We start from the raw sequence: 12,514 nt of genomic DNA, 5'->3' as shown, positions 1-12,514 counted from the left end.
ACAGCTGAACAGACAAAGACATATTTACACAAGCACTGGTATTTAAACCTTCCTCCTACGCTGAGTCTCCTCCTTACACATCTGGACAGCCAATACACCTCTGTTGCTAGACAGGACTTTAGTGATATCTGTTCTTCCTCACTTCCTCTGACCTGACCTCAGCCCAAATTCCTCAATCCTCCCCAACTCACGGCTTTCCTGTTGACTTGTACCAGACTGTGGCCCGTTCCGCTTTCCATAGGATATCTGATGTCTAGCATGATCATGTTCTGACAGAATGTAAACATTCTACATTCCCCTCTCTCCCTCAGTGACATGAATAAGGATATTTAATTTTTTCAAGTTTAGAAGTCAGAACCCATCACAGGGAAAGGGGCTGTGTCTCAATATAGTGGTTTCCTCTCTTTGAATCTATTCACTTCAACTGTGCTGATGTGGAAGAACTGGGCCAGAGGTGAGCAGTGGTTTAGAACTGGAGTCAAATTAGATTAGAACTGTGTTTACAACTGGGTTTGGGTAAGTGTGAATAACAAATAGATTGGTGTTCGTCCTTTTCTCCACTTAGATAAGACGAACAAAGACTCTGTGCAGGCCATCCAGAAGAGCATCTTCACAGTATGTCTGGATGCTCCCATGCCCTGCGTCTCAGACGAGCTGTATCACAGCCGAGCCGCTGTCCAGATGCTCCACGGTGGGGGCAGTCGCTGGAACAGTGGCAACCGCTGGTTCGACAAGACTTTGCAGGTGACGCTACACATACCGATGCTCCACGGAGGGGGCAGTCGCTGGAACAGCAGCAACACACGTACACTCACTCACACAGAATACACACACACGTACACACTGTATGTATCTTCCCCTTCTTGAAGTAGAAATAAAGAAAAACCCTGGAATGAGTAGGTCTATCCAAACTTGACTGGTACTGCATTTTTTTTTTAAACACTGAACTTATTTGACTGAAATCCCTGAGTCTGTGTTGTCAAGTGTTCCTCACTTTCCCGTTTCCCTTGTTTCCAGTTTATCATTGGAGAGGACGGGTCATGTGGTCTGATGTATGAGCACGCCCCTGCTGAAGGCCCGCCTATCGTGTCCTTGATTGACCACGTCGTCGAGTACACGTAAGTGCACCACTGTTGGGTCATCTCATTAATTTACAAAACACAGTCTCTTCAATCACTCGCTCATCCCTGTCGTGCTGGCTTTGTGTAGAACAGAAACAAATGAGATCTGCTTCTGTCAATCTTTGGCCAACTCTACTTCAGACATTTTAAAATAATTTATTGACGTCAATGGAAGATTTGTGGGAAATGTTAATCTGCGCCATCGTGTCTGCAGGTCTAATTCCCTTAACAAGTACCATGAACTGAGGGTTTCCTGTCATATTTGTGATCTACCAGGAAGAAGTCTGAGATGGTGCGTACCCCCATGGTCCCCCTGCCGATGCCTCAGAAACTACGCTTTAACATCACACCAGAGATCAAGAAGGACATTGAGAAGGCCAAGCAGAACATGAACATGTGAGAGTGTAGATACAGTTGAAGTCGGAAGTTTACATACACCTTAGCCAAATACATTTAAACTCAGTTTTTTACAATTCCTGACATTTAATCCGAGTAAAAATTCCCTCTTAGGTCAGTTAGGATCACTACTTTATTTTAAGAATGTGAAATGTCAGAATAATAGTAGAGAGTGATTTATTTCAGCTTTTATTTCTTTCATCACATTCCCAGTGGGTCAGAAGTTTACATACACTCAATTAGTATTTGGTAGCATTGCCTTTAAATTGTTTAACTTAGGTCAAACGTTTTGGATAGCCTTCCACAAGCTTCCCACAATAATTTGGGTGAATTTTGGCCCATTCCTCCTGACAGAGCTGCTGTAACTGAGTCAGGTTTGTAGGCCTCCTTGCTCGCACACGCTTTTTCAGTTCTGACCACAAATTTTCTATGGGATTGAGGTCAGGGCTTTGTGATGGCCACTCCAATACCCTGACTTTGTTGTCCTTAAGTGATTTTGCCACAACTTAGGATGTATGCTTGGGGTCATTGTCCATTTGGAAGACCCATTTGTGACCTAACTTTAACTTCCTGATTGATGTCTTGAGATGTTTCTTCAATATATCCACATCATTTTCCTACCTTATGATGCCATCTTTTTTGTGAAGTGCACCAGATCCTCCTGCAGCAATGCACCCCCACAACATGATGCTGCCGCCCGCGTGCTTCACGGTTTGGATGGTGTTCTTCGGCTTGCAAGCCTCCCCCTTTTTCCTCCATTATGGCCAAACAGTTCTATTTTTGTTTCATCAGACCAGAGGACATTTCTCCAAAAAGTATGGTCTTTGTCCCCATGTGCAGTTGCAAACCGTAGTCTGGCTTTTTTATGGCGGTTTTGGAGCAGTGGCTTCTTTCTTGCTGAGCGGCCTTTCAGGTTATGTCGATATAGGACTCGTTTTACTGTGGATATAGATACTTTTTTACCTGTTTCCTCCAGCATCTTCACAAGGTTCTTTGCAGTTGTTCTGGGATTGATTTGCACTTTTTGCACCAAAGTACGTTCATCTCTAGGAGACAGAACTCGTCTCTTTCCTGAGCGGTATGACGACTGCGTGGTCCCATAGTGTTTATACTTGCGTACTATTGTTTGTATAGTTGAACGTGGTACCTTCAGGTGTTTGGAAATTGCTCCCAAGGATGAGCCAGACTTGTGGAGGTCTACAATTTTATTTCCTGAGGTCTTGGCTGATTTCTTTAGATTTTCCCTGATGTCAAGCAAAGAGGCACATAATTGTTCTGGAATTTTCCAAGCTGTTTAAAGAAACAGTCAACTTAGTGTATGTAAACTTCTGACCCACTGGAATTGTGATGCAGTGAATTATAAGTGAAATAATCTGTCTGTAAACAATTGTTTGAAAAATTACTTGTCATGCACAAAGTAGATGTCCTAACCGACTTGCCAAAACTGTAGTTTGTTAACAAGAAATTTGTGGAGTGGTTGAAAAATGAGTTTTCATGACTCCAACCTCAGTGTATGTAAACTTCCAACTTCAACTGTATATACAGTACATAGAAAGATGTGTTCTAGTTCTATGTGTGAGAGCTAGCTACATAGCAGAGGAGGCTGGTGGGGGAGAGATATAGGAGGATGGGCTCACTGTAATCAAACATATGGAAACCGCACGTTTGACTCCGTTCCATTAATACCATTCTAGCCATTACAAGGAGCCCATCCTTCTATAGCTCCACCCACCAGCCTCCTCTGCTACATACATGCCTTGGTCCTGGAGGGCTACAGGGGGCTCCAGCTTTTTTTTTCAGCCCAGCGCTAACACACCTGAATCAACCAGTCTTATTTTCCAGACCTTGGTTAAATATTATACAGGCCTATGGATATAGTTCAGAAACATAGTTTGGATGTATTCAATTATGAATTAATATATTTGTATAGGCCTAACCTGTAATATTCTGCGTTGTGACATCTACCCCCCAGAATGGTTCATGACCTGGATGTCAAAGTCATTGTTTTCTCCCACTTTGGCAAGAACGTTCCCAAGACCCACAAGATGAGCCCCGATGCCTTCATCCAGATGGGACTACAGCTGGCCTACTACAGGTGAGGATACGCACTATGCTAATTATGTTTCCGTTCTTATTTCAGTTACACTGCAAATAGTCTCGTGTAGCCACACCTCCAAAATCACATTGTTGTCACGCCTCCCTTTGACTTTTAGAGAATTGTGTCTTAGTCAAAACGGTTTGAATGGAACGCTGGCTTTCAGCGGCAAGATTTTTTATTGGATGTTACATTTCAAGAACCCTCTCCCACATGCCGTTGGTGCTCACTGCTGGTGCTACATGTTATGTTATCATCACTGTTTTTAGACTGGGTAGGACACACTTTGCAGAGTTGTTCAGTATGCTAGTTTACAACAGTGCAGGAGATGGAAGAAACCTTGTAGGAAAAGCTGAATTGTGTTTTGCAAAAAGTGTGTTCCACACACAATCGACGTTGATCAACATATTTTGTGATTTAATCAGTGATTTCCCGGCCATCCTCACACACTGTTGCACATACGACACTAATCTAGTAAGCACCTTTGATTTATAGCATGTTCCCACCCCTATTTAGCTATCTTTTTACCATGAACTTCCCCAGGCTTCACATTTAGTGAATCCTGGTTTTCAATAAGGATACACTGCAGACACCTATGTCATGCCTGCATTGTTTAACAAAAAACATGAGCTGGCGCACACCCAGAAAAATGATTTTGGGTGGAGGTGCTGACTAATGGCGAATAAACTATAGAAAGAGAGTCGCACACTATATAAACTCCCAATTTATTGGGTAAATCACAAACGTTTCGGCATCACTGTGCCTTCTTCAGGGTAATGTCATGGATACTTGAACCAGGTTATGATGACAAACAGTGCAACCAATGACAATAGTGAGGGTTGTGTCATAATTATTAAGTTAATTAGAATGAATTGAGTGAAACTGTTAAACAATAGTTTATGGCATATTAAATATATTAGGCTATTATTATATGCAAACATAATTATTGTTGGCCTCTCGGGTGTCGCAGTAGTCTAGAGCACTGCACTGCAGCGCCCGCTGTGCCACCAGAGACTCTGTGTTCACGCCCAGGCTCTGTCGCAGCCGCGACCGGGAGGTCCGTGAGGGGACGCACAATTGGCCTAGCGTTGTCCGGGTTAGGGAGGGGTTGGCCGGTAGGGATATCCTTGTCTCATCGCGCAGCAGCGACTCCTGTGGCGGGCCGGGCGCAGTGCACGCTAACCAAGGTTGCCTGGTGCACAGTGTTTCCCCCGACACATTGGTGCGGCTGGCTTCCGGATTGGATGCGCGCTGTGTTAAGAAGCAGTGCGGCTTGGTTGGGTTGTGTTTCAGAGGACGCATGACTTTCGACCTTCGTCTCTCCCGAGCCCGTACGGGAGTTGTAGCGATGAGACAAGATAGTAACTACTAACAATTGGATACCACGAAATTGGGGAGAAAAAGGGGGTAAAATTCAACAACAAAAAAACATACATTATTGTTTAATTCAATTTGACATATTTAATTGTTTCCTATTTCATTTATATTTGTTACGTGATATATTTGTTTGGTTCAACCTTAATGCATAATAAGCATCATCAAATTGATGTATTCTTTCTAATTTATAAGACTTGTTCATAAAATAGAGAATTGTTGATAAGAATGTCAATATTCAGACCACTAGATGGCAATGTTTTTAGATAGGCTTACTGGATATCCTCCTTTTGTAGGAGTAGGATCTCCAGAGAGCAAAATATTCCCTAACCTAACTCCTACTAGCCTTAAACTGTATCAATGCAATATAACTGGGATCGCTCTCTCTCTCTCTCAGGATGTATCAGCGGTGCTGTGCCACCTATGAGAGCGCGTCTCTGCGTATGTTCAAGCTGGGTCGCACCGACACCATCCGCTCCTGCTCCATCGACTCTGCTAATTTCGTCAAGGCCATGGACGACCCAGCCAAACAGAAGATAGAAAAAGTGACCCTACTGGAGAAGGCTGTGAAAGCCCACCGGGCATACACTGACATGGTGAGTGAGTGCTGTCTAATAGAAAGGATAGATACCCTCACAACAGGCTTGGGGTCAATTCCCTTTAGATTCCGGTCTGACAAACAAAGAAACTCACAGACGACTAATAAAGCTCAAACCAAGTTTATTCACCCACTGGGTCACACAGCTGCATAAGACAATGACATGTTTACACAAGTCCATATGTAGAACCTCTACTGGGTGGAGTCAACTCCTTGCATATCTATCAAATCAAAGTTTATTTGTCACGTGCGCCGAATACAACCGGTGTAGACCTTACAGTGAAATGCTTATTTACAGGCTCTAACCAACAGTGAAAAAGTAACGAGGCTATATACAGGCACCGGTTAGTCGGGCTGATTTGAGGTAGTATGTACATGTAGGTATGGTTAAAGTGACTATGCATATATGATAAACAGAGAGTAGCAGTAGTGTAAAAGAGGGGTTGGCGGGTGGTGGGTGGTGGGACACAATGCAGATAGCCCGGTTAGCCAATGTGCGGGGGCACTGGTTGGTCGGGCCAATTGAGGTAGTATTTACATGAATGTATAGTTAAAGTGACTATGCATATATGATAAACAGAGAGTAGCGGCAGCGTAAAAGAGGGGTTAGGGGGGGGCACACAATACAAATAGTCCGGGTAACCATTTGGTTACCTGTTCAGGAGTCTTATGGCTTTGGGGTAAAAACTGTTGAGAAGCCTTTTTGTCCTAGACTTGGCACTCCGGTACCGCTTGCCATGCGGTAGTAGAGAGAACAGTCTATGACTGGGGTGGCTGAGGTCTTTGACATGTTTTAGGACCTTCCTCTGACACCGCCTGTAGAGGTCCTGGATGGCAGGCAGCTTAGCCCCAGTGATGTACTGGGCCGTACACACCACCATCTGTAGTGCCTTGCGGTCGGAGGCCGAGCAATTGCCGTACCAGGCAGTGATGCAACCCGTCAGGATGCTCTCCATGTTGCAGCTGTATAATCTTTTGAGGATCTAAGGAACCATGCCAAGCCTTTTTAGTTTCCTGAGGGTCAATAGGGAGTACAGGAGGGGACTGAGCACACAGGGTTGAGGATCAGCGTGGCAGATGTGTTGCTACCTACCCTCACCACCTGGGGGCGGCACGTCAGGAAGTCCCGGATCCAGTTGCCGAGGGAGGTGTTTAGTCCTAGGATCCTTAGCTTAGTGATGAGCATTGAGGGTACTATAGTGTTGAACGCTGAGCTTTAGTCAATGAATAGCATTCTCACGTAGGTATTCCTTTTGTCCAGGTGGGAAAGAGCAGTGTGGAGTGCAATAGAGATTGCATCATCTGTGGATCTGTTTGGGCGGTATGCAAATTGGAGTGGGTCTAGGGTTTCTGGGATAATGGTGTTGATGTGAGCCATTACCAGCCTTTCAAAGCACTTCATGGCTACAGACGTGAGTACTACGGGTCGGTAGTCATTTAGGCAGGTTACCTTAGTGGGCATAGGGACTATGGTGGTCTGCTTGAAACTGTTGCTAGGCAGGAACTTCAGTGGTGCCGCTCCTCTGTGTAGTCATGGCCCTGCCTCGGCCCACATTCCTCACTCCTGCCTAATCCACGGCTGTCCTACCTTATCTGTTGACTGAAACCAGACCGTTGCCCTTCTCTCCATAGGATACATGAGATTTAACCATAAGATGTTCTGACAGAATGGAAACTTTCTCACTCAGTAGATTTCCATCTACTCAGTAGATATTACAAGTTACAAGTTCGAATCCAACAAGTCAATTCAGAAATTAAACCCTATTCCATATGTTCCTAATTGAAAAGCACTGAGGAGAATTGTAATGGAATTGACCCCAACCCTATGGCACCCTATTTACTTAACCATCAGTGACAGAGTACTGCACTCACTAGTGCTGAGCAATTAACTGATAGTTAGTTACTGTAGGTAGATGTTTAAAAAAAACTAAAACTAATTGACAAACGTCGGTTTAATAATTTTAATTTAGTTTGTTTCTTTTTCTGTGAGCTCAATGCGCACATTGCACTGTAGTTTCTCTAGAGATAAATAAGATCAAGCCCGAACTGGGCAATGTAGTAGGGAGGCCAATATTCCACATAGTTTAGCACAGAAAACATGGTAATTAACTACAATGACCATAATCCATTGCGCGCGCGCCTACTCGTCCGGTCTGTGTGGAGATTACTATACCTCAGTGGTGTGGAGCAGACACAGAGAATGTGTGATGGAGAGGTATAGAAAGCAGCTACTTCAAGGTATCTCTTCCTGAAAATACGTGATCTAAGTGATTGATAGTTAGTTAGTATTCAGAAGTCATAAAAGTATGCCTTATTTACTTTGAAGAATTACTAAAATAGTGATGTTGTCAGACAGCATAGGCAGCAGCTCTGTAGAGATGATGACTGAATGAAATAATAGTCATCAAATTAAACCAATGTAATATACACAACGGAAACATCCTATTAAAGTAATGTGAATAAATTATGGTTAATAAGGGATTAGCAGTAATGGACAGTCACTACCATCATTTTATTAATTGTTTTATTCTGTGTTCCAGCATTCAATCCGCATAGTACATTCAATATATATATATACACACACACACACACAGTGGGGCAAAAAAGTATTTTGTCAGCCACCAATTGTGCAAGTTCTCCCATTTTAAAAAGATGAGGCCTGTAATTTTCAACATAGGTACACTTCAACTATGACAGAGAAAATGAGGGGAAAAAATCCAGAAAATCACATTATAGGATTTTTAATGAATTTATTTGCAAAATATGGTGGAAAATAAGTATTTGGTCACCTACAAACAAGCAAGATTTCTGGCTCTCACAGACCTGTAAATTATTCTTTAAGAGGCTCCTCTGTCCTCCACTCGTTACCTGTATTAATGGCACCTGTTTGAACTTGTTATCAGTATAAAAGACACCTGTCCACAACCTCAAACAGTCACACTCCAAACTTCACTATGGCCAAGACCAAAGAGCTGTCAAAGAACACCAGAAACAAAATTGTAGACCTGCACCAGGCTGGGAAGACTGAATCTGCAATAAGTAAGCAGCTTGGTTTGAAGAAATCAACTGTGGGAGCAATTATTAGGAAATGGAAGACATACAAGACCACTAATAATCTCCCTCGGTCTGGGGCTCCACGCAAGATCTCACCCTGTGGGGTCAAAATGATCACAAGAACGGTGAGCAAAAATCCCAGAACCACAGCTAGTGAATGACCTGCAGAGAGCTGGGACCAATGTAACAAAGCCTACCATCAGTAACACACTACGCCGCCAGGGACTCAAATCCTGCAGTGCCAGACATGTCCCCTTGCTTAAGCCAGTACATGTCCAGGCCCGTCTGAAGTTTGCTAGAGAGCATTTGGATGATCCAGAAGAAGATTGGGAGAATGTCATATGGTCAGATGAAACCAAAATATAACTTTTTGGTAAAAACTCAACTCGTCGTGTTTGGAGGACAAAGAATGCTGAGTTGCATCCAAAGAACACCATACCTACTGTGAAGCATGGGGTGGAAACATCATGCTTTGGGGCTGTTTTTCTGCAAAGGGACCAGGACGACTGATCCGTGTAAAGGAAAGAATGAATGGGGCCATGTATCGTGAAATTTTGAGTGAAAACCTCCTTCCATCAGCAAGGGCATTGAAGATGAAACGTGGCTGGGTCTTTCAGCATGACAATGATCCCAAACACACCGCCCGGGCAACGGAGTGGCTTCGTAAGAAGCATTTCAAGGTCCTGGAGTGGCCTAGCCAGTCTCCAGATCTCAACCCCATAGAAAATCGTTGTAGAGAGTTGAAAGTCCGTGTTGCCCAGCAACAGCCCCAAAACATCACTGCTCTAGAGGAGATCTGCATGGAGGAATGGGCCAAAATACCAGCAACAGTGTGTGAAAACCTTGTGAAGACTTACAGAAAACGTTTGACCTCTGTCATTGCCAACAAAGGGTATATAACAAATTATTGAGAAACTTTTGTTATTGACCAAATACTTATTTTCCACCATAATTTGCAAATAAATTCATAAAAAATCCTACAATGTGATTTTCTGGATTTTTCTTTCTCATTTTGTCTGTCATAGTTGAAGTGTACCTATGATGAAAATTACAGGCCTCATCTTTTTAAGTGGGAGAACTTGCACAATTGGTGGCTGACTAAATACTTTTTTGCCCCACTGTATATATATATATATATATTACGAATCTAAATAAAAAGAAAGTTATTATTTTTTAAGAACCAAGCCGACCTCAAAAATCACCATTCGCTGAGCACTATCAGTTCCTTATAATAGAATACATTGAAATGTTTGAAGTGCACAAGTCAAGTGTGTTTGCCCAGTGTGTTTGGATCAATGATATAGCCTAAACACATCGTCAATATGCATGAATATTAGATATAAATATGTATGTCTATGGTTTGGCTGTGTCCAGGCGATCCATGGCCAGGCCATAGACCGACACCTTCTGGGGCTGAAGCTGCAGGCCATCGAAGACCTGACCTCCATGCCTGAGATCTTCATGGACACCTCGTACGCTGTGGCCAACCACTACAATCTTTCCACTAGCCAGGTAAATAGCTATCTTATGGGACTTTTCATTGACGCTCATTGTTGTTTTCCGATCTGGCAACACAATATGGTGGCTGAACAACCATATGACAATGCAGTGACAGTGTTTTATTAAACCATTTTGGTTGAATTACTGCTAGTCTGACGTAATTGGTTGATAAAACACTGTGCCGTAGTGCTGAAGGACTCTTTCCTTGCGTGTTTGTCTGCCCTACACGATTGGGACAGGTGTAGCCAAACTTAAAAATTAGCTATTGAGCTAATGTTGTCAGTAGCTGACACCTTAGGGTCAGCCAAGTGTCATCTTGGTTAGCTCATTTTTATACCTACACTAGCAAGCTTTGTCATTAGAAGTTAGCTACATAAGGATCTAGCTACTGAAGCTTCTTAGGGGTTCTAGCTACTGAATCTACTTAGGGTGTCTAGCTACTGAGGCTACTTAGGGGGTCTAGCTACTGAGGCTACTTAGGGGGTCTAGCTACTGAGGCTACTTAGGGGGTCTAGCTACTGAGGCTACTTAGGGGGTCTAGCTAATGCTCATACCGTAAGGAGTAAGCTTGCCCGCTCCCCCCTTCTTTCTCCTCCCCCAAAGGTGCCAGCCAAGACTGACTGTGTGATGTGCTTCGGACCCGTGGCACCCGACGGCTATGGCGTGTGCTACAACCCCATGGCAGAACACATCAACTTTGCTGTGTCGGCGTTCAACAGCTGCAATGAGACCAATGCGGCCCACATGGCCCAGAGGCTGGAGGAGGCCTTGCTGGACATGAGGATGTTGCTGGAGAGCACCCCCAAGGCCAAGCTGTGAGAGGCAAACCAAGATAGACCTAGTTCAGGGTCAGACTAGGCTTGGCTGAACACTGCTCCAGACTTAGGCCACCACAGACTGTCTGATAAAAGACAGCTTAAGACCGCTTCAGATGGTCCAAGGCCTATGCCACCATTGACCGCTCGCCTCAGACCTGGTTCAGAGCCCGGCCAGGCCACCACAAACTGATACAAGATCGATTAATACCGCTTCAGACCAGATTCAGGTGTTTTAGCTAGTACATGGTTGCCATCATTACAATTGCAGTTTGGTGTACAACATCAGTTTGATGGCGTGTTGTTTATATGACAGGTTGAAAGATTTATTGACTGCAATATTAAGACTTAAATTCACATTCATTGTTCATCAAAAAAAATTATGCAGGTTTACTTGTACAGATCGAATCGTATTCTTTGTATTGCAATCATCATTGTGGATGAGCCTGTGGCAAAACAATAGCCTGGTCCCAGATTTATTTCTGCACAAGACCATAGGTGTTGGCAAGACGGCACAAACAGATCTGGAAACAGGTTAGCAAAATAGTTTGAGGAGTGGAGTGGATCACTAAAAAGAGATTGAATCATTATGGCTGTGTTGAAATTGTGTATAATTAAATTATGAACAGTATGTTTGAGATTGTAGCAAATACAGTGCACGTTATTTGGAAGAGCAAGTGTTTGAGTGGGATACTGGAACTTTGTACCTGCCTTGCCTTCTAGGATTTCCTTTTAATTTTTTTACACTAATTGTGTAAATACCAGTGTTGGTGAAGCTACTCAAATATAGTTTACCAAGCTACCAATTACTTCACACTGGAAGAAGGTAAGCTACACTAGTTACCCATAGTAAAACTATAGTTACTTTGAAAAAGTAGTTCACTACATCCAAACTACTTTGTGAATAAGTATATGTAAATACTGTAAAATGTAGTTAAATTACTAGAACTATGTGTAGTTCACTACTCCCCAACACTGGTAAATACAGACATTTGAATTTTGAAGGTACTTGTGTGTCTGTCTGGGTTCTGAATGCTGTAAATAGCACTGGTTATGTACTTAATGCTGGTTATTAACATTAAACAATTGTTTATGAAAATCATCCAAGTTTCAAGTCTGGTATATGTACACTCAAATTTTCTTTAATTTTTTAATAATTATATATACATTTTTTTTTTATTCCAAAAACAAACGTATACATACAAGTAACAACTTAACAGACACAAAAACAATGACTCCGTCGTCTGTCCCCGCATGCTCCCATCCCTAGTGCATGCATTATTGTTTGCCACTTGGCCTTAAATTGTACATATTTGTTTTTCCTCACAATGGAAAATCAAATGAGTTATTTTAAATATTGAAATGGCATGGGCGCCCATGCTATTTAAATAATAACTTATTTGATTTTCCATTGTGTCAATGATGGCAGATTGATTGACTTCCAAGTTTTTGGGATACATTTATATCAAAAGAATAACATTTTAAAAGTAGTATGGAAGCTGGTTTGAATAGAAAGTGAGTTCCCCCAACCTTCTTCACTGAGCTATGCTGACCGTTTAGA

General features: G+C 42.8%; 1 protein-coding gene across 2 annotated transcripts in view; it reads left to right on the top strand.

Annotated features, from left to right (window-relative positions):
• crata (carnitine O-acetyltransferase a) overlaps nt 1-12,055 on the top strand; it is a 28,323-nt gene extending 16,268 nt beyond the window's left edge. For both annotated transcript variants that reach the window (XM_021601730.2, XM_036976821.1), the window contains exons 7-13: nt 566-744; nt 1,018-1,118; nt 1,398-1,517; nt 3,490-3,612; nt 5,384-5,582; nt 10,013-10,150; nt 10,742-12,055. In XM_021601730.2, the coding sequence (XP_021457405.1) occupies nt 566-744; nt 1,018-1,118; nt 1,398-1,517; nt 3,490-3,612; nt 5,384-5,582; nt 10,013-10,150; nt 10,742-10,957 (1,076 nt within the window). In that variant the 3' untranslated portion in view covers nt 10,958-12,055. The remainder of the gene's footprint in view (nt 1-565; nt 745-1,017; nt 1,119-1,397; nt 1,518-3,489; nt 3,613-5,383; nt 5,583-10,012; nt 10,151-10,741) is intronic.
• Nucleotides 12,056-12,514: the final 459 nt, after the last annotated feature.

This window comes from Oncorhynchus mykiss, chromosome 5, assembly GCF_013265735.2.
Source record: "Oncorhynchus mykiss isolate Arlee chromosome 5, USDA_OmykA_1.1, whole genome shotgun sequence".
Taxonomy (NCBI): domain Eukaryota; kingdom Metazoa; phylum Chordata; class Actinopteri; order Salmoniformes; family Salmonidae; genus Oncorhynchus; species Oncorhynchus mykiss.
This window is presented reverse-complemented; position numbering and strand designations above follow the sequence as displayed.